This window comes from Zophobas morio, unplaced genomic scaffold (genome assembly GCF_036711695.1).
Source record: "Zophobas morio isolate AGI-343-1 ecotype UQ-CSIRO unplaced genomic scaffold, CSIRO_AGI_Zmor_V1 ptg000027l, whole genome shotgun sequence".
Classification (NCBI taxonomy): domain Eukaryota; kingdom Metazoa; phylum Arthropoda; class Insecta; order Coleoptera; family Tenebrionidae; genus Zophobas; species Zophobas morio.
The window spans coordinates 115867-143019 of record NW_026972132.1 but is presented as its reverse complement, the minus strand read 5'-3'; the positions used below and the strand labels follow the sequence as shown (position 1 = coordinate 143019).

Genomic DNA, 27153 nt, shown 5'->3' with positions numbered 1-27153 from the left:
AATCTTCCTCGTACTAATACTGATAAATTTCACTTACATCAATAGATGTGGGAAACTACAAACATTTCCCGTACAAAACAAGAATTATAATAGTATTTTATAGCTGGCACACTCGTCCCAATTTTTTTTTTTTTTCAAAGCACGAGTCTAAAACGAAATTTGGCGGCTCGAGATTTTTTTCATTGGACACAAAATTTTATAGTACACTTCCTGGTTCTATTCTCAATTGATAAACTACCAGCCATGCATTTAAATTACGTACTATTCTAAAATTGTAGGGAAAAAATCAGGAGAACTTGCTGGCAATTTGCACTTTCGAGCAAAATATCTCACGTGATAATTTTTAGAGACAACAAGTTACTATCAACTCAAGTGATAATGTAATTGTTACGTAGTAGGTACTGATATTCTTGAAAAATGTAATCACATACCGATTTTAGCACATTGTTAATTTTTTATCGCTGGCTAACAAAATTGGAAAATGTCATCAGCCTCTCTTACTTTCATTCGAATGATTTTCGCTTTTTCTACAAGTTTTGATAAGTGCTAGGAAAACAAAAGTTTTAATGGATCAATGTAATCTTCAAGACGGTACTTGTACGAATTGTTTTACGAAACGTCAGTGGAATTACGTGATAATTGTACCAATAAGTTAAAAAAAAATTAACACATGCATCAACTGCGCCGCATTTTAATAATTCTGCACCAACGTTTGGTAAGTACCCCATAAATTAACACGACTGAGCCGGGTACAAGGTTACTTAAGTTGTTTATACCAATAAATTCCTGCCACGAGGAGTGTCATTCTCCACCGCCAACGAAAAAAAAAAAAGTCGCACTGTTTACTGCAGGCATCAGCTGGCAGACCTAAATATATCCACCGCAACAAATCGATGATGTCATTCACTTTTCTCTGTACCAAACGCAAGAACGAGAAATGAGGGCCACAGTTTACAATTATCGGGCGTTCACCTGCAGTTCCTGCGGTGGTTGCATGAGCCGGTCCTGCAAACTGCAGCCCTACTGCGACTCAGTTTGAAGAAAGACGTCTATTTATAAGTTATGGAGTTTGCCAACGTTTGTTGTTGCTGTTGGGGGAACTTTCTTTGTCCAACGTAAATAAAAATAGGTACTGGTGCCAAAACGACGTCACAGTGGACGCTGGTAAAGTTCCAATATTTGATTCAGTTGGGTGAAATTATTTATTGTGGGTTTTTGGGATTGAGGAGAACGTGAACTTGGATAAGAGTGATGCGTAATACTTATCTATGGTAAATATTGTGGAATGTACGTGGGCACTGAGACGATTCTCAGGTGGACTTTGTAAAGTGCCACTAAGCGGCAAAAAACCTTTATGGTTATGCTATTCAACAAATGATCTTGTTTTTAGTACTAATTAATTTTCTTGTGTACAAACTGAAGTACTGAACAGAATATTTCGACCAAAACGGTTTTTTGACGTTGGTATGAATCATTTTAGTTGTTATTGTGGTATTGAATTCATACATTCTCATTACCACAAACCATAATTTCACGATTTCAGTACCTTTATGTAGGCACTTTGTGTAGATAACAGTGGTCACCTAATTTATACGCTTTTCTTATCTTTCTTGAACTTTAAAATTCAGCTAATCACTCCGCATATCACTTGTTTTTAACGATAAAAATTTGTTTTCGTTTTGTGTTTAAATCCATTTACAGACCAACAAAAGAGAAATAAATTAGTAGCATAGATGGTCAGATCAAATTAACTCACGTCAGGTTAAGTCAGGTTAAGTCAGGTTGGGTCCCGAAAGCGAATGTCCCTGACTGGATTTGATCTGACCTAGCGTAACCTAGCCTGAGATATGGGTGATATTACGGATTTTTGAGATTTGAAAACCGTTAATTAACGCTTTCGGAGCATTAAATGACTTCTTTTATCTAACTTGATCTGACTTGACATTTAGGTTTTTGGGACTTGATAGTTGTTAAATGACGCTTTTGGAGCCTAACCTGACTTGATCTGGTCTAATATGACCTGATTTGATATGACTCAACGTGATATTTGGGCATTTTGAGATTTAATAGTTGTTAATTGACACTTTTTACATGTAACCTGACTTGAACTGACTAGTTTTTTGAGATATAACATTTGCTAAATGACTCTGTCGAGACCTAGACTTGATCCGGTGTGACTCAACTTGATATTTGGGCATTTTACATAAAAGCCGCTAATTAACACTTTCAAGACATAACCTGATTTGACCTGACCTGATCTGACTTGAATTGACCTGATGACCTAACATATGACGTTTGACTTGACTTAACCTTAGTTGGCTTTCTTTAGCTTTGTGTGATTTGACAATTGTTTTGGGGACCTAACCTAACTTAAATTTACATGCCTTAACTTGATTCGACTTGATCTAACCTGATAAGTATTCGTGTTTTTTTATCCTCTTGGGACCTTAGCCGATTTGACTTGACTCGACATTTGGGTTTTTTGAGATTTGACACTTTTCAGTTGACGCTTTCGAAGTCCAAGCTGTTTTGATATGACCTGACTTGACACTTGATCTGACTTCATGTTTGGGATTTTTGAGATTTAACAAACGTTATTTAAGGTTTCCGGGGCATGAAATGATTTGAAATGTCCTGACTTGATTTGATTTGATTTAACAGTTGTTAATTGACGCTTTATGCACCCAACCTGACTTGAGCTAACCTAGTATTTGGCGTTTTTGAGATTTAACAGTTATTAACTGATGCCTGCGGGACCCAATCTGACTTGACTTGACCTATTCTTACCTGTTTTGACTTGATAGGAGACTTAAAAGCCGATAATTAACGCTTTCGGGACATAACCTGACTTAACCTGACCTGATTTAATCTTTGATCTTTGGAAATTTAACATTTTTGATAAATGACACTGTCAAGATCTTACTTGACTTGACCTGATCTGATTGAATTTATCTGATGTTACCTACTTGACGTTTGACTTGACTTGACCGTAGCTAACTTCTCCTCGGCTTTTTGTGATTTGACAATTGTTTTGGGGACCTAACCTAACTTAAATTGTTAAATTTACGTGACTCAACTTGATCTGGACCTGATACGTATTCGTTTTTTTTACATTTAACAGTTGGTGACTGATGCTCTTAGGACCTTGGTCAATTTGACTTGACGCGACATTTGGGTTTTTTAAGATTTGACAGTTGTCAATTGACGTTTTCGGAACTTAAGCCGACTTGATCTGACCTGACATTTGGAATTTTTGAGATTTAACCGTTATTTAACGCTTTCGAGTCATAAAAAGACTTGAATTGACCTGACTTGATATTTAGGTATTTTGAGATTTGACTGTTATTTAACGCTTTCGTGACACAAAATGACTTGAACTGACCTGACTTGATATGACTTGACATTAGGGTATTTTGAGATTTAACAATTGTTGAACGATACTGTCGAAATCTTACTCGAATTAACCTGGCCTTATTTGAATTGAACTGATGTTAATCGACGCTTTCGGAAGTCAATCTGATTTGACTTCATCTTACATAAGTTAACGTGACTTAATATTTCGGTTTTTTGACATTTGACAGTTGTTTTGAGAACCTAGTCTGACTTAACTTCATCTTTCCTGACCGAACCTGATATTGTGTTTTTTGGGTTTTAACAATTGTGAATTGACGCTTTCGGAAGCTAAATTGACTTGATCTGACCTGACATTTGGATTTTTTGGGATTTAATCGTTATTTGACGCCTTCGGGACATAAAAAGATTTGAATTGACCTGACTTACATTTAGGTATTTTGAGATTTGGCTGTTATTTAACGCTTTCGTGACATAAAATGACTTGAATTGACCTGACTTGACATTTGGATATTTTGAGATTTAATAGTTGTTAATTGACGCTTTTTGCACCTAACCTGACTTGATTTGATTTGCCATTTGGGTATTTTGAGATTTAACACGTTTTAAAAGACACTGTCGAGACCTTACTTGACTTGATCTGGCCTGACTTGAATTGAACTGATTATCATATTAGTTGATTTGACGTGTTATTTCGGTTTTTTGAGATTTGACAGTTGTCAATTGACGCTGTCGGAACCTAAACTGACTTGATCTGACTTGACATTAGGATATTTTGAGATTTAACGGTTGTTAATTGACGCTTTCTGCACCTCATCTGACTTGATTCGATTTGCCATTTGGGTATTTTGAGATTTATTACGTTTTAAATGACACAGTTGAGACCTTACTTGACTTGATCTGGCCTGACTTGAATTGAACTGATGTGACTTAACTTGATAGTTGGGAATTAATTAATAGTTGTTAATTAACTCTTCCGGAATCCAATCTGACTTGAGTTGACCTAAGCTTCGTTGATTTGACCTGTTATTGCGGTTTTTTGAGAATTGAAGTTTTTTTGAGAACCTAGTCTGAGTTAACTTCATCCGGCCTGACTTAACGTGATATTGGATTTTTTGGGTTTTAACAATTGTCAACTGACACTGTTGGAACCTAAACTGACTTGATCTGACCTGAGATTTGGCATTTTTGAGATTTAACCGTTAAATAACGCCTTCGGGACATACAATGACTTAAATTGACCTAACTTGACATTTAGGTATTTTGAGACTTAACCGTTATTTAAGGCTTTCGTGATATAAAATGACTTGAACTGACCTGATTTGATATGACTTGACATTTGGGTACGATTCTGTCGAAATCTTAATTGACTTAACCTGGCCTTATTTGAATTGAACTGATGTTAATCGACGCTTTCGCAACTCAATTTGATTTGACTTGTTCTTACATAAGTTGACGTGACTTAATATTTCGGTTTTTGACATTTGACAGTTGTTTTGAGAACCTAGTCTGACTTAACTTCACCTGGCCCAACCGAACCTGATATTGGGTTTTTAATGGTTTTAACAATTAACAATTGTCGCTTTCGGAGCCTAAATTGACTGGATCTGATCTGACATTTGGAATTTTTGAGATTTAACCGTTATTTAACGCTTTCGGGACATAGAATGACTTGAAGTGACCTGACTTGAAATTTAGGTATTTTGAAATTTGGCTGTTATTTAACGCTTTTCTGACATAAAATGACTTGAATGGACCTGACTTGACATTTGGATATTTTGAGATTTAATAGTTGTTAATTGACGCTTTTTGCACCTAACCTGACTTGATCTGATTGCCATTTGGGTATTTTGAGATTTAACACGTTTTAAGTGACACAGTCGAGACCTTACTTGACTTGATCTGGCCTGACTTAAATTGAACTGATTATCATATTAGTTGCTTTGACGTGTTATTTCGGTTTTTTGAGATTTGACAGTTGTCAATTAACGGTGTCGGAACCTAAACTGACTTGATCGGACTTGACATTTGGATTTTTTGAGATTTGACCATCATTTAACGCTTTCATAACATACAATGATTTGAATTGACCTGACTTGACATTTAGGTATTTTGAGATTTAACTATTAATTAACACTTTCACAACGGAAAATAACTTGAACCGATCTGACTTGACATTGGGGTATTTTGAGATTTAACATTTGTTCAACGATACTGTCGAGATCTGATTTGACTTAATCTGGCCTTATTTGAATTGAACTGGTGTTAATCGACGCTTTCGGAAGCCAATCGGATTTGACTTGACCTTACATTAGTTGACGTGACTTAATATTTCAATTTTTTGAGATTTGACAGTTGTTTTGAGAACCTAGTCTGACTTAACTTCATCTGGCCTGACTTAACTTGATGTTAGGTTTTTTGTGTTTGAACAATTATCAACTGACGCTTTCGAATACTAAATTGACTTGACATGACCTGACATTTGGAATTTTTGTGATTTAACCGTCATTTAATGCTTTCGGGAGATAAAATGACTTGATCTGACTTGACATTGGGGTATTTCGTGAATTAATAATTGTTAATTGACACTTTCTGCACCTAACCTGACTTGATCTGACCGGTCATTTGGGTATTTTGAGATTTAACGCTTGTTAATTGACAGTGTCGAGACCTTATTTGACTTGATCCGGCCTGACTTGAATTGAACTGATGTGACTTAACTTGACGGTTGGGAATTTTGAGAATTAACAGTTGTTAATTAAGGCTTCCGGAATCCAATCTGACTTGAGTTGGCCTAAGCTCCGTTAATTTGACCTGTTATTTCGGGTTTTTGAGATTTGACAGTTGTTTTGAGAACCTACTCTGACTTAACTTCATCTGGCCTGACTTAACTTGATGTTGGGTTTTTTGGGTTTTAACAATTGTCAATTGACGCTTTCGGAACCTAAACTGACTTGATCTGACTTGACATTTGGATTTTTTGAGAATTAACCGTCATTTAACGTCTTCGAGACATAAAATGACTCAAATTAACCTGACTTGACATTCAGGTATTTTGAGATTTAACCGTTATTTAACGGTTTCGCGATATAAAATGACTTGAACTGATCTGACTAGATGTGACTTGATATTTCGGTTTTTTGAGATTTGACAGTTGTTTTGAGAACCTAGTCTGACTTAACTTCATCCGGCCTGACCGAACCTCATATTGGGTTCCTCGAGTTTTAACAATTGTCAATTGACGCTGTGATCTGACCTCTGACATTTTTAATTTTTGAGATTTAACGGTCATTTAACGCTTTCGGGACATAAAAAGACTTGAATTCACCTCACTTGACATTTAGGTATTTTGAGATTTGGCTGTTATTTAACGCTTTCCTGACATAAGATGACTTGGATTGAAGTGACTTCATCTGACATGACATTAGGATATTTTAAGATTTAACAGTTGTTAATTGACGCTTTCTGCACCTCATCTGACTTGATCCGATTTGCCATTTGAGTATTTTGAGATTTAATACGTTTTAAATGACACAGTTGACACCTTACTTGACATGCTCTGACCTAACTTGAATTGAACTGATGTGACTTAACTTGATAGTTGGGAATTAATTAACAGTTGTTAATTAACGCTTCCGGAATACAAACTGTCTTGAGTTAACCTAGTCTTCGTTGATTTGACCTGTTTAGTTCGGTTTTTTTGAGATTTGACATTTGATTTGAGAACCTAGTCTGACTTAACTTCAGTCGGCCTGACCGAACTTGATATTGGGTTTCTCGAGTTTTAACGATTGTCAATTGACGCTGTGATCTGACCTGACATTTGGAATTTTTGAGATTTAACCGCTATTTAACGCCTTCGGGAGATAAAATGACTTGAATTGAGCTAACTTGAGATTTAGGTATTTTGAGATTTAACTATTAATTAACGCCTTCGCGAAATCAAATTACTTGAACTGACTTGACTTGATATGACTTGACATTAGGGTATTTTGAGATTTAACAGTTGTTAAACGATACTGTCGAGATTTTAATCTGACTTAACTTCATTCGGCCTGACCGAAACTGATACTGGGTTTTTTGAGATTTGACAGTTGTCAATTGACGCTTTCGGAATCTAAACTGACTTGATCTGACCTGAAATTTTGAGATTTAACCGTCATTTAACGCTTTTGAGACATAAAATGGCTTACATTGACCTGACTTGACATTCAGGTATTTTGAGATTTAACCGTTATTTAACGCTTTGGCGACATAATATGACTTGAACTGACCTGACTTGATATGACTTGACATTAGGGTATTTTGAGATTTAACAGTTGTTAAACGATACTGTCGAGATCTTATTTGACTTAACCCGGCTTTACTTGAATTAAACTTAACGGGATCTGATCTGATTTAATTGATCTGATCTGATCTGACTTGAATTGACTTGGTGTTACCTAACTTGACGTTTGACTTAACTTAACCTTAGTTGACTTGACCTAAAACTTCGGTTTTTGAGATTTGACAGTTATCAATTGGCGCTGATGACTTAACTTGATCTGACTTGACAGGATTTTTGAGATTCAGAAACCGTTATTTGACGCTTTTAGGCCATAAAATGACCGGTGTTAATCGACGCTTTCGGAACTCAATCTGATTTGACTTGACCTTACATAAGTTGACGTGACTTGAAATTTCGGCTTTTTGAGATTTGACAGTTGTTTGGAGAACTTAGTCTGACTTAACTTCATTTGGCCTGACCGAACCTGATATTGGGTTTTTTGGGTTTAAACAATTGTCAATTGACGCTTTCGGAACCTAAACTGGATTTTTTGAGAATTAACCGTCATTTAACGCTTTCGCGACATAAAATGACTTGAACTGACCTGACGATCTGACTTGACATTAGGGTATTTTGAGATTTAATAGTTGTTTAACGATACTGTCGAGATCTGACTTGACTTGACCTTAAATAAGTTGACTTGACTTGACCTGGTTTGATCTGACTTGACGCTTTCGGGACCCAACCTAACCTGACTCGACTTAATTTGACCAGGTTTGATCTGATTTGATGTTACTCAACTTGATATTTGAGCATTTTAGGATTTAATATTTGTTAACTGACCTTTGCGGAATGCATTCTGACTTGATTTGACCTAACCTTAATTGACCTGCCCTGACTTGGTCTGAGTTGATATTCCGTCTTTTTGAGATTTAACTGTTGTCAAATGACGCTTTCGGATCAGTTGATAACTGATGACTTAACTTGATTCAGAAACGTTATATTTGACGTTTTCTGTATATAAAATGACTTGACCTGATCTGATCTTTGCGATTTAACAGTTTTTAGTCGCTGACTTGATTTGACCTGACTTAACTTGACATTTGTGTTGGAGTTGACAGTTGTTATTGATCTGCATTTTAGGTCAGTTTTTAACTGACGCTTTCAGATCTTAACCTTACATTTGCGTTTTTGCGCCTTAACGTCGATAATTCACGCTTTCTGACCCAAACGCGAAAAACGTTTCCCAAGGATTTCTCATTGAAGCTATTTCGAACACTATTTCATAACAGTATAAATTTCGAATTAGCATATCAATCGGCCACGATTTTCCCTCTCCACACCCACGGGATGAACCACTTGTTCAAATTCCGCTCAACCGAGAGAAAGCACTCGAAAATTCTGACGCAATCCGCGATCCCGGCGCAGTCATATAAATTTGCGAAAACTCCGACCGAAAAAAATCGAGAGCGGCCGGTGGGGGGCCCACGTGGGCCAACATTTCCAAGCCGCCCCTGCCAGAAAAACTTTCCGCAAGCCCGCGACTTCCTCTTCCAGCGATAACTCGAAATGAGTCACAGTTTCGCGTCGCAGCCGCGTTATTGAAGTCTTATCTTGGAACAATCATCGAAGATAATACCGTCTGCGATAAATGATCGAGACGAGAATGAAAAGAACCATTAGCTAATTTCGCGCGAGTGAGCGGATTCGCGTATTGTGCAAACGACTTCGCCAGTGTACACATGCGTCCGCTTTTTCCCGAAAACCGGTAAGCAAAAAATTTTTTCTTTGCACCAGCGACCTTTCGACTGACACACTTACACGATTTTGTTGACAGCTGAGACTAGCTGGCCGAAAAATGGACACCGTTGGGTGAGTTTCGCTTTTAGCCCCCTCGGCTTGCTGATTAACTCGACTAATTTTTTCGTTTTTTGCAGAGGTAGCTGCTACAGTTTGAAGTGAGTACTTACTTGTTTCTCGAAAACTAAATTTAAATTAGGGTCGCTTATCCACTAATTAAAATTGGTGATTACTCCAATTGGTTTGTGGTTGTTTTGACACACTTCGTTCCGCGAAAATGCACTCGGAGTGCATCTGAAGTTCACTCAACTTGGCACTTTTCGGTGGAAAAAGTCCAAGGGCGTGATCTAGTTGCAAATATTTACGTTCGGGTTTTATTTTTGGAGCGCGTTTTTTGCGTTTGTCGCGATAGTTTTTTTCGGACTGTTTTCGCTTTGTCGAGGCGAAGTCTGATAATGATAAGACTTTTTGCGCTTTTGTGGCACCTAAACTGCGGTTTTACGGCCCTATTTGTTTGCGCGTTATGCTAATCCGGCAATTCGTTTATTGTATTTGTTCTTTTTGTTACACAGTTTTTTTTCGTCTGGATTTAGTTTGAATTTAGCTAGTGGAACGTGTTAATCATGCTGCGGGATTGTTGGTGAGTTGCTGCCACTTTTGTGATCAAGTGTGCTGTGAAATGAGTCGCGAGCTTCGCTCGACTTAGAGCGCTCGTTGCGTCCTTCAGTAGCGATTATGTCATATGGTGCCGTGTTACGTAGTGGGGCTTCTCTACTTTTTCAAGGTCATATCTGGGCAGCTCGAGTCAAATTAAGTCTCGAAAGCGTCAATTCTCAATTGTTAAGTCTCAAAAAAACTCGAAAGTCATTTTGGATTTAAACACCGATTTTAGTACTGTCAAGTTAAAATATTTAAACTACTATTTACATAACGTTATGTAGTATATATAATACAGTTACACTTGTGTAATGCAGCTGCACTATAACAGTGTTATGTAACTGCAACATAACATCATCATGACAGTGTTATATAACATTCTTATACTGATAAATTTATTATATAACTGTAATGTTACATTTTTTGTAATGTCAAGCAAACTGTTACAATTTTGTTGCGTAACATAAACATAACAGCAATATAACTGCGGATTATAACTCTGTTAGATTTTTGTTATGTAATTCTTATAGATCAAGTTCCGGAGGCATCAAATATCAAGTGTCCAATGTCAAAAAACCCGAATGTCAAGTCAATTAGGTCCCGAAAATGTCATTCATCAACTCAGTTAAGTCCCAAAATATTCAAAAGCCCGGTTAATTGAAACTAGATCAAGGCAAGTCAAGTTAGGTTAAATCTGAAACTATAATTTTTAACTGTCAGCCAGATGTGTCCTCCTTTGACTTGACTTGATCTTCTCTGAGTTAACTAGCCTTTTGTGTTTTTTTGACATTTAACAGTTGATGCTTTACGAAATCAGCCTGACTTGACATGGTTTGACTTCACTTGAAGTAAGATGACTTATAAGATTTATCAATTGATAAATGGCGAGTTCGGGACCTGATTTGACTTTACTTTATTTGACGTGATTTGACATTCTGGTTTTTTTTGGACGTTACCTTATCAGACCTAACCTGACATTTTTTGAGCGTTTTTCGACATTTAAGAGTAGATTAATGCATTTTGGATTTAATTTGACAACCTGATCTGATTTGACTTGATCTAACCTGACTTTTCAGTTTTTTGAGATTACATCCACGTTTTTTGAGATTTGTTAGTTGTTGATTATCTGGCCTCACCTGACTTTACCTTATCCCACCTTATTTGGGTTTTTTTAGATTCAACAGTTGTTAATTGACGCTTTCGGGACCTAATTTGACTTGACCTCAACTGATTTTAACAGTTTTTTTTTTAAGATTAATCCGTTGGTAATTGACACTTGGGGTTTAACCTGAATTGACCTGATCTAACTTGATTTGATCTAACGTGACCTATTGACAATTGCGTTTTTTGAGATTTATAACAGTTGATAACACTGACGATTTCGAGTCCTAATTTGACTTAATCTTCGAATTTTTTGAGATTTAACAGATTTGTGGTTGGTAGTTGATACTTACGGGCCTTCATCTGACTTGACTTCGCCTATTTTGATTTGATCTAACTTGACCTAACCTGACTTTGTGTTAATTTGTAAGATTGATCAGTTGATAAATGACGATTTCGAGACCTAATTTGACTTTACTGTATTTGATGTGATTTGATATTCGGGCTTTTTGGAACGTTACCTTATTTGACCTGACCTGATATGACTTAACGTCATCCCTCCTAACTTAACTTGACATTTTTTGAGCGATTTGAGTAGACTGATGCTTTCAGGATTTAACCTGACTTAACCTAACTTGACTTGACTTGATCTAACCTGATTTTTAAGTTTTTTGAGATTTGACTGATGTTAATGATCTTATCTCCTCTGACCTGACTTCATCTGCATTGACTTAACTTGACATTTGTGTTTTTTGAGATTTTAACAGTTGATAACTGACGCTTTTGGGGCCTAATTTGACATGACGCGACCTGACTTTATCGTATTTGACTTGGGTTTTTTTGATATATTTAATGACCTGACCTGACTTGAGTTCATCTGCCTTGACCCGACTTGGCATTTGTGTGAATTGACATTTAAAAGTTGACAATTGATACTTTCGAGAGTTCATCTGACTTGACTTTACCTAACTTAGCTTGACATAACCTAACTTTTATGTTGTAAATTATAAGATTTATCAGTTGATAAATGACGATTTTGGGACCTAATTTGACTTTACTTTATTTGAAGTGATTTGACATTCGTGATTTAACTTGACAATTGTGTATGTTGAGATTTATAACATAACAGTTGATAACATTGACGTTTACGGGTCCTAATTTGACATTAGATGTTAGTCACCTCACCTCATCTGATTTGACTTCATCTGCTTTGACGTAACTTGAGATTTGTGTTTTTTGACATTTAATGGTTGATAATTGATATTTACGGGACTTCATCTGACTTGACCTCACCTGACTTGACTTGTTCTAACTTGACGTAACCTGACTTTTGTGTTATAAGATTTAAGATTTGATAAATGACCGGCTCGAGACCCAATTTGACTTTATCTGACCTGATTTGACTTGACTTCATCTGCCCTGACGTAATTTGACATTTGTGTTTTTGAGATTTAACGTTGTTAATGACCTGACCTGACTTGAATTCATATGCCTTGACCTAACTTGGCATTTGAGTTTTTTGGCATTTAATAGTTGATAACCGATACTTTCGAAAGTTCATGTGATTTGACTTCACCTAACTTAACTTGACCTAATTTGACTTTTGTGTTATAAATTTTTAGATTTATCAGTTGATAAATGACGATTTTGAGGCCTAATTTGACTTTACTTTATTTGAAGTGATTTGACAATGATATTTACGGGATTTCATCTGACTTGACCTCACCTGACTTGACGTAACCTGACTTTTGTGTTATAAGATTTAAGATCTGATAAATGACCGGCTCGAGACCCAATTTGATTTTACCTGACCTGATTTGACATGACTTCATCTGCCCTGACGTAATTTGACATTTGTGTTTTTGAGATTTAACCGTTGTTAATGACCTGACCTGACTTGAGTTCATATGTTCATAATAAAGTTGACTCTTACTTTCGAGAGTTTATCTGACTTGACTTCAACTAACTTAGCTTGATATAACCTAACTTTTATGTTGTAATTTATAAGGTTTATCAGTTGATAAATGACGACTTCGAGACCTAATTTGACGTGATTTCACACTCGGGTTTTTTGCAACGTTACCCTTATGTGACCTGACTTGATATGACTTGAAGTCATCTGTTCTAACTTAATTTGACATTTTATGAGCGTTTTTTGACATTTAAGAGGGGACTGATCTTTTTGGGATTTAACCTGAATTAACCTGATATTTTCGCCTAATTTGACTTGATCTGCCCTGATTTTATTTATCTTTTTTGACTGAATCTGACATTCGGATTTTTTTGAGATTAAACCGTTGTTAATTGACACTTTAAAATGATCTGACTTGATTTGATCCAACCTGATTTGACTTGACAATTATGTTTGTTGAGATTTGTTACAAAATAGTTGATAATATTAACGTTTTCGGGACTTAATATGACATGGCTTATCCTTTGAGTTTTTTGACATTTAACAGATGTTAGTCACCCTACCTCATCTGATTTGACTTAATCTGCTTTGACTTAACTTGACATTTGTGTTTTTTGACATTTAATGGTTGATAATTGATATTTACGGGACTTCATCTGACTTGACTACACCTAACTTGACTTGACCTAACCGAATTTGACTTAACCTAACCTCACTTTACCTTATTTGACCTGACTTAAGTTGACTTGGCTTCATCTGATCTGACTTAACTTGACATTCGCGTTTTATGACATTTAACAATTAATTGATGCTTTCAGGTTTTAACCTGACTTGACCTAATCTAACCTAACTAAAATAATGAAAAATTGAAAATCGAGAAATTAAAAAATTTTAAAAATGAAAAAATAGAAAATTTGAAGGACTGGAAAATCGAAAGATTTAAAATAAAAAGAGAATCGAAAAATTAAAATATCGCAAAACTGAAAAATCGATAAATGGAAACAGCAAAAATTAATAAACTAAGAAAAATCGAAACAGTAAAAAAACCGAGAATTTGAAACCATAGAAATCAAAGAAAAATCGAACTGAAAAATTGAAATTTCTAAAAATTGGGAATCGAAAAATCTAAAATTAAAAAAGCTGAAAAAATAAAAACACGACAAATACGAATAATCAAAGAAAAATCGTGGAACTGAAAAATCGAAAATTTAAAAAAATCCAAAAATTGAAAGAAAAAAACGGAAAAACTAAAAAATTTAGAAGTCGAGAAATCGAAACATGGAGAAATCGGAAAATCAAAACAACACAAAATCGAAAATATAAAAAAATCGGGAAACTGAAGAATCGAAAAATTGAAATCCCAAACTGAAATTATGAAAAATTGAAAATCGAGAGATTGAAAAATTTTAAAAATGGAAAAATAGAAAATTTGAAGAACTGGAAAATCGAAAAGTTTAAAATAAAAACAAATCGAAAAATTAAAATATCGCAAAATTGAAAAATCGAGAAATGGAAACATGAAAAAATCAAAAAACTAAAAAAAATGGAAACAGTAATAAACCGAGAATTTCAAACTATAGAAGAGAAATTGAAGGTCTGAAAAATTGAAAAATCCCAAAATTGAAATTCCTAAAAGTTGAGAAATCAAAAAATCTAAAATTAAAAAAGCTGAAAAAATAAAAACACGAGAAATACGAATAATCAAAGAAAAAATACTGGAAATGAAAAATCGAAAATTTAAAAAAATCCAAAAATTGAAAGAAAAAAACGGAAAAACTAAAAAATTTAGAAGTCGAGAAATCGAAACATGGAGAAATCGGAAAATCAAAACAACACAAAATCGAAAATATAAAAAAATCGGGAAACTGAAGAATCGAAAAATTGAAATCCCAAACTGAAATTATGAAAAATTGAAAATCGAGAGATTGAAAAATTTTAAAAATGGAAAAATAGAAAATTTGAAGAACTGGAAAATCGAAAAGTTTAAAATAAAAACAAATCGAAAAATTAAAATATCGCAAAATTGAAAAATCGAGAAATGGAAACATGAAAAAATCAAAAAACTAAAAAAAATGGAAACAGTAATAAACCGAGAATTTCAAACTATAGAAGAGAAATTGAAGGTCTGAAAAATTGAAAAATCCCAAAATTGAAATTCCTAAAAGTTGAGAAATCAAAAAATCTAAAATTAAAAAAGCTGAAAAAATAAAAACACGAGAAATACGAATAATCAAAGAAAAAATACTGGAAATGAAAAATCGAAAATTTAAAAAAATCCAAAAATTGAAAAATTAAAAAAAACGGAAAAACTGAAAAATTGAGAAGTCGAGAAATCGAAACATCGAGAAATAGGAAAATCAAAAACAGCAAAAATCGAAAAAACACAAAATCGAAAATATAAAAAATCGAGAAACTGAAGAATCGAAAAAATGAAATGCCAAACTGAAATTATGAAAAATTGAAAATCGAGAGATTGAAAAATTTTAAAAATGGAAAAATAGAAAATTTGAAGAACTGGAAAATCGAAAAGTTTAAAATAAAAACAAATCGAAAAATTAAAATATCGCAAAATTGAAAAATCGAGAAATGGAAACATGAAAAAATCAAAAAACTAAAAAAAATGGAAACAGTAATAAACCGAGAATTTCAAACTATAGAAGAGAAATTGAAGGTCTGAAAAATTGAAAAATCCCAAAATTGAAATTCCTAAAAATTGAGAAATCAAAAAATCTAAAATTAAAAAAGCTGAAAAAATAAAAACACGAGAAATACGAATAATCAAAGAAAAAATACTGGAAATGAAAAATCGAAAATTTAAAAAAATCCAAAAATTGCAAAATTAAAAAAAAACGGAAAAACTGAAAAATTGAGAAGTCGAGAAATCGAAACATCGAGAAATAGGAAAATCAAAAACAGCAAAAATCGAAAAAACACAAAATCGAAAATATAAAAAATCGAGAAACTGAAGAATCGAAAAAATGAAATGCCAAACTGAAATAATGAAAAATTGAAAATCGAGATTTTGAAAAATTTTAAAAATGGAAAAGTAAAAAATTTGAAGAACTGGAAAATCGATAGATCTGAAATAAAAAAAGAATCGAAAAATTAAAATATCGCAAAACTGAAAAATCGAAAAATGGAAACATTAAAAAATCAAAAATCAAAATTCAAAAAAAATCGAAAGAGTAAAAAACCGAGAATTTGAAACCATAGAAGAATCAAAGGAAAATTGGAGAACTGAAAAATTGAAAAATCCCAAAATTGAAATTTCTAAAAATTGAAAAATCAAAAAATCTAAAATTAAAAAAGCTGAAGAAATAAAAACACGCGAAATAGGAATAATCAAAGAAAAATCGTGGAATTGAAAAATCGAAAAATTAAAAAAATCCAAAAATTGAAAGATAAAAAAACGGAAAAACTGCAAAATTGAGAAGTCGAGAAATTGAAACATCGAGAAATAGGAAAATCAAAAAAGCAAAAATCAAAAAAACACAAAATCGAAAATATAAAATATCGAGAAACTGAAGAATCGAAAAATTGAAATCCCAAACTGAAATAATGAAAAATTGAAAATCGAGAGATTGAAAAATTTTAAAAATGGAAAAGTAAAAAATTTTAAGAACTGGAAAATCGAAAGATCTAAAATAAAAAAAAATCGAAAAATTAAAATATCGCAAAACTGAAAAACCGAGGAATGGAAGCATCAAAAAAAAAATCGAAATGGTAAAAAAACCGAGAATTTGAAATCATAGAAGAATCAAAGGAAAATTGAAGAATTGAAAAATCCCAAAATTGAAATTTCTAAAAATTGAGAAATCGAAAAATCTAAAATTAAAAAAGCTGAAAAAATAAAAACACGAGAAATACGAATAATCGAAGAAAAATCGTGGAATTAAAAAATCGAAAATTTAAAAAATCCAAAAATTGAAAGATAAAAAAAACGGAAAAACTGAAAAATTGAGAAGTCGAGAAATCGGAAAATCAAAAAAAGCAAAAATCAAAAAAACACAAAAACGAAAATATAAAAAATCGAGAAACTGAAGAATCGAAAAATTGAAATCCCAAACTGAAATAATGAAAAATTGATAATCGAGAAATTGAAAAATTTTAAAAAAGGAAAAGTAAAAAATTTGAAGAACTGGAAAAACGAAAGATCTGAAATAAAAAAAGAATCGAAAAATAAAAATATCGCAAAACTGAAAAATCGAGAAATGGAGACATAAAAAAATCAAAAAAACAAAAAACAAAAAAAATCGAAAGAGTAAAAAACCGAGAATTTGAAACCATAGAAGAATCAAAGGAAAATTGGAGAACTGAAAAATTGAAAAATCCCAAAATTGAAATTTCTAAAAATTGAAAAATCAAAAAATCTAAAATTAAAAAAGCTGAAGAAATAAATACACGCGAAATAGGAATAATCAAAGAAAAATCGTGGAATTGAAAAATCGAAAAATTAAAAAAATCCAAAAATTGAAAGATAAAAAAAACGGAAAAACTGAAAAATTGAGAAGTCGAGAAATTGAAACATCGAGAAATAGGAAAATCAGAAAGGCAAAAATCAAAAAAACACAAAATCGAAAATATAAAAAATCGAGAAACTCAAGAATCGAAAAATTGAAATCCCAAACTGAAATAATGAAAAATTGAAAATCGAGAGATTGAAAAATTTTAAAAATGGAAAAGTAAAAAATTTTAAGAACTGGAAAATCGAAAGATCTAAAATAAAAAAAATCGAAAAATAAAAATATCGCAAAACTGAAAAATCGAGAAATGGAGACATAAAAAAATCAAAAAATCTAAAAACAAAAAAAAATCGAAAGAGTAAAAAACCGAGAATTTGAAACCATAGAAGAATCAAAGGAAAATCGACGAACTGAAAAATTGAAAAATCCCAAAATTGAAATTTCTAAAAATTGATTAATCGAAAAATCTAAAATTAAAAAAGTTGAAAAAATAAAAACACGAGAAATACGAATAATCAAAGAAAAATCGTGGAATGGAAAAATCGAAAATTTAAAAAAACCCAAAAATTGAAAGATAAAAAACGGAAAAACTGAAAAATTGAGAAGTCGAGAAATCGAAACATCGAGAAATGGGAAAATCAAAAAAACCAAAAGTCAGAAAAACACAAAATCGAAAATATAAAAAATCGAGAAACTGAAGAATCGAAAAATTGAAATCCCAACTGAAATATTGAAAAATTGTTAAAATCGAGAAATTGAAAAATGTAAAAAATGGAAAAATAGAAAATTTGAAAAATTGGAAAGTCGACAAATCGAAAATTAAAAAAAAAATATTAAATATCGCAACACTGAAAAATCAAAAAACTAAAAATAGGACACGACACTTAGTATTTAAAAAAAATCAAAATTCTTTGAAGAAATCTGCACAAATCTGTGTGACACTGAAAAAAATCCAACGAAATCTTAAATAAAATTCACTTTCTATTATAAAAAAAAATAACTATCATTAAACAAAACGTGTTATTTCTCTTGTCAGGGGCCCACATTTTCCGAGTGTGACCCTGACACACTGACATCTGTTTTTCATAGTAAATATAGTCTGAATAATACAAGAATGTTCTCTGAAACGTAGCTAGAATTAAAATGAATGCACGCTTACGGTGTATTACCACGAAATTGATTCACTTCTTTTACCTTGGAAACTTCAGGTTAAAGAAACGAGTAGAAAGCGAAATCAGCTATAACGGTGGCGCCTACTCGGGAGGCGAAGTTTGCCGGGCGAGCCGCAGGCGAGCGTCGCAACACCCGCAAAATACGACCGTTTAATTCAATATGTGTAAAAACACATATCTTATCTTGAAGTGTTTTGTGAAAAACAGTTAAATACAATCGTCATTCTTGAATCTAGTTAGCATGAAATCATCGAACACATGACATTGATTCGTAAAAAAGGTAAAGCGACTTAGTCACGTCGGGCGACCTTTGCACCTTATGCAAGTACGACTCAAGGAACGGATTTGTTTATAGTGATTATTTTTATTTAACGGTTGTTTTTATACCTAGAAATTTTTTATTGCTTTATAAAAATCACTATTTTACAACTTTATAATGAGAAAACGTAATCAGATAAGTGTTGCTACGAAAATATTTGCGCTTTTATAAGATAATTAAGATTTAAAGGTCGTTAAGCCGTATATTAGGTGAATATCCGACTGCGTAATCCAGGTGTCACAATAGAATTACGAAAATTGTAAAATTTGTGTTTTTTATTAAAAAAGCAAAGTGTGTTTTTCCCAAGTTGTGTGATACAAAATTCCTTCTCAATCGACAAAAACAACCAAAACAAAAAAACACAGGTGTTTTCCTCAGATTAACAGATTACGAGTGATAAAAACCCCGCCTTGACCCCAGTGACCCTTGATAATAAATAACTCCCAATTCCACAGCCTCCAAGAAAATGAAAGGAGAATCCGCGAGGAACGAGAGCGCGAAAACAAATTCAACGAAACCTTGGGTAGTGCCGGCTCGCTTAGTCGCTATGAGAGCAAAAGGTTCAAGACACTCCTCCCCCAGGTGAGTACCGCCGCCCCCAAACCGCCTCCTCATGTCTACTTCTTGCAGATGATGGCGTCCGCCATTTCCGCTCTCTTCCACGTCGTCGTAGGAATCTCACTAGCGTACTCCGCCATCCTCTTGCCCCAGCTCGAGGAAGAAAGCTCCGATCTCAAAATCACCAAAGCTCAAGGCTCATGGATAGCCAGTGTGATCACGATCACGATCCCCGTCAGCGGGATGACGTGTGGGTTCTTGATGGACGGCATGGGTCGCTTGAATACCATCAAACTGGCCATGATACCAGCGGTCGTGGGGTGGATTATCATAGCGACGTCGAAAAGCGTGATGATGATGATCATCGGGAGGATAATCACGGGGTTTGCGGCTGGTGAGTGGTGATTAAGAATTGGGGCAACAGTGACTATGTTGTTGATTGGTTTTAGCCTGGGGCACCAGCCCCGCTATGGTCTACATCACGGAAATCGCTAGAGCGGATATGCGAGGCTCGCTCATGTCCTTTGCCCCAGCGTACACCTCCCTGGGGGTAGTTCTGGCGTACTTCCAAGGGTGGATGTTGCATTGGAGGACGGTGGCATGGGTGTGTAACGTCTACGCAGTGGTGCCCTTCGTCCTGGTCATGTTCATCCCGGAAAGCCCGGCCTGGTTGGTCAGTAAAGGCAGGAACGACCAGGCCAAAAAGTCCTTGAACTGGTTCAACAAGTACCAGCCGCAACCCCAGAACAAAACCCAAACTTTCGCGCAGCTGCAGTTCGAGTACCTCTTGAAAGAACACGAAGATAAAGAAAAACTCCGGATGAAAGGAGGCATGGCGGAGAGGGCCAAAGAGTTCTTGAAACCCACGGGGTACAAGCCGCTGCTGATCCTCCTGGGATTGTTCGTCTTCCAGCAGTTTTCAGGCATTTATATTACCTTGTTTTATTCCATCACTTTCTTCCAGGTCTGTCTCTTCTTCTTTAATTTGTTAGTGTGTCGATGGTACTAATTCGTTCCTGTTTCAGGAGGTGCACAGCGGCATGGACCCCTACTTCGTGTCCATCCTCATCGGGGGAGTTCGCTTCTTCATGTCCATCGTTAACACCTACATGCTGAAGACTTTTTGTCGAAGAACCCTGATTATCTATGGGTCAGCCGCGATGGCCGTTTGCATGTTCGTCTCTGGGCTGTACACCCACTGGATCAAAGAAGGTAGTTATTTGGATGCAAGTGGCGCCAAGGTGAAGTCGTTGCAATCGATTCATTGTCAATTAGTAGCTTCTGACCTTTGGGTTGCGTCATTGTTGCTAACCCTGAAACGGATCGTCGTTGTTGCGTAATTAGTGTTCTGGGTTATTATGTAGATTGGAAGGTGCGTGAGGTAATTAGGAGCGTGGTGTGGGTGGTTTATTGTCGTAGTGGGATGAGTGTGATTTATGGGGCACTACCATATAATTAATGCATTTTTGCATTGATGTAGCACAATCATTCTTCCTGGTAAAATGTAGCCCCGCCCACCCACCCTATCTCAATTGTGATGATGTTTTTTTTATTCGTCGTGAGCCAAGAGGGCGGAGCTTAACTGCAAAATCCTTATTTCTCTACGAGAAATTAAAAACATGTTTTTGAGTATGGAATTGTTCAAAGAATACTATGTATATTAAGAAAAAAATAAAGCCAAAGATTAGGCCCCACCCATACCCGGTCCAATCTCAACTCTCAATTGTGATGAATTTTTCATTCGTTGTCAGATCGAGGGGCGGGGCTTAATTGCAAAGTCCATGTTTTCCTCAAGAATTTACCATTTTAAACATATTTTAAGTTTCTTGTTCCGAAAAGACGACTTAAGAAAAAAGGCAAAATATAAGCCCCACCCACCCACCAAAAATCCTTATTATTCCTTACGAAAATTTACCATTTTAACCGTGTTTTAAGTTTCTAACAATAAAAAAATCATCACACTTGAGATAGGGCGGGTGGGCGGGGTTTTATATTGCTTCTTTTTCTTAATATACATTGTATTATATGAAGAACACGATACTCAAAACTATATTTTTAACTTCTTGTAAAGAAATAAGTATTTTCCAGTTAAACTCCGCCCCCTTGGTTCACGGCGAATAAGAAAAATCATCACAATTGAGACAGGGCGGGTGGGCTGGCTTTCATTTTGTCTTTTTGTTGTTGTTCTTTTGGGCTCCGCCAAATAATTACAAAATCCATATTTCCTTGCAAAAATGTACCATTTTAACCATGCTCTAAGATTATTGTTGTGAAAAGAAGGCTATGTATATTCAGAAAGAAAAGGGAAAATATAAGCCCCGCCCACCCACCCTATCTCAATTGTGATGATTTTTTTTATTCGTCATGAGCCAAGGGGGCGGAGCTTAACTGCAAAATCCTTATTTCTATAGAGAAATTAAAAACATGTTTTTGAGTATCGTGTTGTTCAAAGAATTTTATGTATACTAATAAAAAAAGGCAAAATATAAACCCCACCCACCCACCCCGTCTCAATTGTGATGAACTTTTCATTCGTTGTCAGATCGAGGGGTGGGGTTTAATTACAAAATACATATTTGCTGACAAAAATTTACCATTTTAAGCGTGTTTTACGTTTCTAAGAATAAAAAAAGTCATCACAATTGAGACGGGGTGGGTGGGCGGGGTTTATATTGCTATTATTTCTAATAAACTTAGTATTCTTTGAACAATACGATACTCAAAAACATGTTTTTAAGATCTTGTAAAGAAATAAGTATGTTCCAGTTAAACTCCGCCCCCTTGGTTTACTGCGAATAAAAAAAATCATCACAATTGAGACAGGGCGGGTGGGCGGGCTTACATTTTGTCTTTTTGTTGTTGTTGTTTTGGGTTCCGCCAAATAATTACAAAATCCATATTTCCTTGCAAAAATGTACCATTTTAACCATGCTCTAAGATTATTGTTGTGAAAAGATGGCTATGTATATTCATAAAGAAAAGGGAAAATATAAGCCCCACCCACCCACCCTATCTCAATTGTGATGATTTTTTTTTATTCGTCATGAGCCAAGGGGGCGGAGCTTAACTGCAAAATCCTTATTTCTCAACGAGGAATAAAAACATGTTTTTGAGTATCGTGTTGTTCGAGGAATATTATGTATATTAAGACAAAAATATAGCCAAAGATTATTATTCGTTGTCAGATCGAGGGGCGCACCTTAATTGCAAATTCCATATTTCTGTATGAGAAATTACGTAAAAAATGGTAAAACAAAGTGAAAAAAAGGAGATATCGAAAGAAGACAAAAACTATACGAAAATAAAACGTTTCATATTGACAATTTCACATTTCTGTAAATTTGTAGCGTAAATCGATAAATTTGGCAGCTATGGTGACGCAGCTGGATATAATTCTAACCTCATATTTTGCATTTGATGTTTTAAGCAGTATTTGGTTTTGCTTGTTGAAAGAAGGCTATGTATTTTACGATAGAAAGTCAAAGGATAAGCCCCACCCACCCACCTCCATCTCAATTACGTGTAGTATTTTATTCGTTGTGAGACGGAGGGCGGAGCTTAATTGAATAGTGAATATTTCTCTTTAAGAAATTACCACGTGCCTTAAGTGTCGCGTTGTTGAAAGAAAACTATACATGTTAAGAAAAAACAGAAAAAATTTTGCCCCACCCACCCACCCGGATCGAAATCGTGTTAAATCTTTTATTGGTTGTGTAGACCAGAGGGCGGAGCTTAATTGCAAAGTCTAGGTATATTTCTGTACAAGAAATTACCAAGAGAAATATGTTTGTGGTATTATGGGATTTTTGAAAATATACTGATTTGAAAAAAAGTAGCTAAAGAATATAACTACTTATTCTCTCAAAAGTACAAGAAGATGTCGAAAGAAGGAAAAACATTTTTATTTTCTTGACATTTCATGACTCCTAGATACGAAGAAATAGGTCTCCCGTTTCCGTCTGTATGTCTGTCTGTCTGTCTGTCTACCACCCCAGATTTTTAGACAGATAATCTCCGAAAGTACTAAGCCGATTGTTGTCAAATTTTGTATTTATTTTACGAATACTATGTAGATAGTAAAACTGTAGCCAAAATTTGACTGAGCTCAAATGGGATTCTGGGTTCTGAAATTCTGGTAGATTCTGAGATTCAATAGATTTCGAGATTCTCATAGATTCTGAGATTCTAGTAGGTAGATTTCAAGATTCTAGAGTTTAAGATTCCAAGTTTTAGATCCTAAGGTTTTAGATTCTGGATCCCGAGATTATGGATTCCGAGATCTGAATAATTCCAAGATTGTAAGTTATATATTAATAGATCTTGAATTTTAAAATTATATTATCAAAAAATTGCTTTAACTCAAAAAGACAACAGATCTTTGAATCTAAGTCTCATATTCTCAAACTCTGTTATCTAACATTTTTAAAACTACATCCCAGGTTCTAGATTTTCAAATTCCAAGATTCTAAATTCTTCGGTTCTGATTCCCGAGATTCTAAATTTTAAGATTCTAGATTTCAGTAGTCTAGATTCCCGGATTGTACATCTCAAGATTTTGGATTCCAAGATTCTAGATTCTGGTTTTCAGGATTGAGAGTTCCAGGATTCTAAGTTGTTATAACGTCTTGAACTATTAGATTTAATTAGATTAGAATTTTAAGCTTTTAAAAATATTGCAGTATGAAAAAATACATCAACCCAAAGAAAATACATCTTAAAGGATAAATCACAAATTTTTGCATTCTATGATTCAAAATTCTTAACTAATGAAATCTTTAAGCTCTAAACATTAGATTTTCAGATTCTAAGATTCTAAATGCCAAGATTATACATTCCAAGATCTGAATGCCTAAATTCAAAAGTCCAAAGTTCTAGAGTCAAAGATACCAAGTTTCTAGATTCCACCATTCTGGATTCCAATATTCTAGATTACAGAATTTTAATTCCAAGATTCTAAATTCTAAAATTCTAGATTCTAAGATTCTAAATACCAAAATTCTCTGTTGTAAGTTTCTAAATTCTTGGAGTTAAGTTCTATAGTTCTGAATTATTAGATTCCGAATTTTAAGCTTTGAAAAATGTGACGTTTTCAGAAAAATTCGTTAACTCAATGTAAATACAACTCAAATCCTAATAAGTAACAAATTCTTGAATTCTGTGATCCAAAATTCGTAATACTACATTTTATGCTTCAAATTTTAAATTGTCAAATTCTAAGATTGAAAGAAGTTTTTGAATTCCAAGCGTCTAGATTTAAGATTTTATCTAAATTCCAAGATTTTAAATTTCATAATTCTAGTTAGATTCTAGATTCTGAGATTCAAGTAGATTTTGAGATTGTAATAGAGTCCGAGATTCCAAATTCCAAGATTCTAGAAGCGAGGATCTAAGTTCTAGATTGTAAGATTTTGCATTCCAGCTTCTAAAGATGTTGTATTTTCAGAAAAATTTCGAACATTCTATTTTCCAAAATTCTAAGATTCAAAATACTAAGATTCTATGTTGTAATTTTCTAAATTGCTGGATTTAAGTTCTGTAGTTCTGAAATATTAGATCCTGAATTTTAAGCTTTTACATTCTAAGTTCCTAAATTCTAAGGTTCTCGATTCTGGATTCCGAGATTCTGAATAATTCCGAGTTTTAGATTTTCAAGTTCTAAAATTCTAAGTTCCAAGATTATAAATTCCAAGATCTGAATGCCTGGATTCTGAACTAAAGATTCAGAGTTAACGATACCAAGTTTCTGGATTCCAGAATTTTAATTCCAAAATTCAAATTCTAAAATTCTAGATTCCAAGATTTTAAATTCTAAGATTCTATGTTATAAGTCTCTAAATTGTTGAATTTAAATTTCCAGTATTCTGGATTTCAACATTCTAAATTCCAGAATTTTAATTACAAGATTCTAAATTTTAAAATTATACAGAATAAATGGTTTTAAAATCCTATAAAATAAATAAAAAACATCCAGATTTTTGGATAAAAAAATTGTAATCATAATACAAGATTTTTTTATTTTTTGTTTTAACACCAGTCGTGAATTCTTCTCTTCTTTTTATTTCAATATACTAGGTGTTACAAAAAGAATAAAGAATAACTTAGTACAGCTATAATTAAAGAAGTTGGGAATTTGTTCACTTTTTAGTCGGTTGTTGCGTAATATATTTTTCTATTAATTGCAGAAATGTTGCACATTTGCATAACGTTTAAAACCTGCTAGTTCACTTTTTTACTCAAAATAATTATAGCCAGTTTTATTGAAACTTCAAGTTATTTATTTGGTGTTTTAATAGAAATTTAAAAAATATACACAAAAAAAAATCATGTTCTTGATTTTTCTTTCATTCCAGGTGTCACCACTCTCACCTGGGTCCCCGTGCTGGCTATCCTCCTCTACGTGGTCACCTCCATGGTGAGCCTCCTATCCATCCCCTGGACCATGACCGCCGAACTCTTCCCCATCGAGATCCGAGGAGTTGCCCACAGCATAGTGTACAGTTCCGCCTACCTCATCATGTTCTTGTCCATCCAGAGCTACAACACCTTGAAGGACACGTTCAAAGGAGTCGCGGGACTGCAGTGGTTCTTCGCCGTGACGTCACTAGCCGGGCTGGTCTACGCGTACATTTTGCTCCCCGAGGCGCACGGAGTGAAGCTAGCAGACATACAGGAGTACTTCAAGTACAATAATGTTTATATCGGGGGGATTAACACCAAGGAGAGTGCGCTCAAGAAGGCGGACAGAATGGAGAAAGAACAAATGGAGGAGTTGGTGAATCGGGTTTGATTTTTTGTTGTTTTGTTTGGAATGATGAGTCAGGTTGTAAGACTGGTGTAGATGTAGGTTATTTGTTGTAAAATAATTGTATGACAATTTACTAGTCGTAAGTAAAATAAATTAATTTTTATTATAGGGTGGTTTTTTTAATTCCGATTAATTCAATTGACGGACTATCTAAATAACATGTTCGTGTTGATATATTACTAAAGTACATATTTTTCCTTTTATGGTGTCAGTTAATTAACTTGTAGCGACTTACGCACGACATGGAACAGGTATTTGAATTTTCATACGTCTTAAACTATAAAAAAAATGATTAAAATCTTTAATATTATATTACGTAATCCGCAAACCACCTCTTAAAAATGTGTTAAACATTTTTCTATTTTTTTTTAATTCGTTGTTAAGGTGGTTACGTCACTAGTTAAAACACCAAGCGAACGTTTGCATAAATCATCAAAACACAAATTTTAAGAGCGATCTAACAACCATGAAAAAACTTGTTAACATTAATAATCTATGGTGAGTTCAAAATTTTCCCAAAAAATGGTTAAAATGGGTTCAATCGAATGAAAATTGGTGGCAAATTGCAGATAACCTCCCCCCAATAACAAATCGTTTTCATGACATCTGTTCACATAATCGTAAAAAGCAAGTTCTCAATTTTCAAAATTTTTCCGAAAAATGGTCAAAATGGCTTCAATGCACTGAAAATTGGTGTCAAATTGTGGAGAATTTTCCGCCAATTATAACTCCCAAAACGGCATCACAA

At 34.1% G+C, this 27153-nt stretch overlaps 1 protein-coding gene across 5 annotated transcripts; it reads left to right on the top strand.

Annotated features, from left to right (window-relative positions):
* The first annotated feature begins 1236 nt into the window (after positions 1 to 1236).
* On the top strand, positions 1237 to 26513 carry LOC135136850 (facilitated trehalose transporter Tret1-like). 5 transcript variants are annotated; one of them, XM_064066287.1, is made up of 8 exons: positions 9093 to 9386; positions 9456 to 9490; positions 9556 to 9576; positions 19498 to 19624; positions 19673 to 19994; positions 20050 to 20564; positions 20626 to 20812; positions 25951 to 26513. In XM_064066287.1, exons 2-8 carry the CDS (start codon positions 9477 to 9479, stop codon positions 26385 to 26387), a joined length of 1623 nt encoding a protein of 540 aa, XP_063922357.1. In that variant the 5' UTR covers positions 9093 to 9386; positions 9456 to 9476; the 3' UTR covers positions 26388 to 26513. The 5 variants fall into 5 exon arrangements, with proteins under 5 accessions (XP_063922358.1, XP_063922360.1, XP_063922357.1 ...); XM_064066290.1 differs by lacking the exon at positions 9556 to 9576 and having other exon boundaries at positions 9092 to 9386; XM_064066288.1 differs by lacking the exons at positions 9093 to 9386; positions 9456 to 9490; positions 9556 to 9576 and adding an exon at positions 1237 to 1271.
* The last annotated feature ends 640 nt before the right edge of the window (positions 26514 to 27153 follow it).

What these genes read in the sequence shown, in the direction of transcription:
- LOC135136850 (XM_064066287.1), top strand. An exon ending in TCAAGACACTCCTCCCCCAG is followed by an intron (nt 19,625 to 19,672) that starts GTGAGTACCGCC and finishes TACTTCTTGCAG; the next exon opens with ATGATGGCGTCCGCCATTTC. An exon ending in AATCACGGGGTTTGCGGCTG is followed by an intron (nt 19,995 to 20,049) that starts GTGAGTGGTGAT and finishes GATTGGTTTTAG; the next exon opens with CCTGGGGCACCAGCCCCGCT.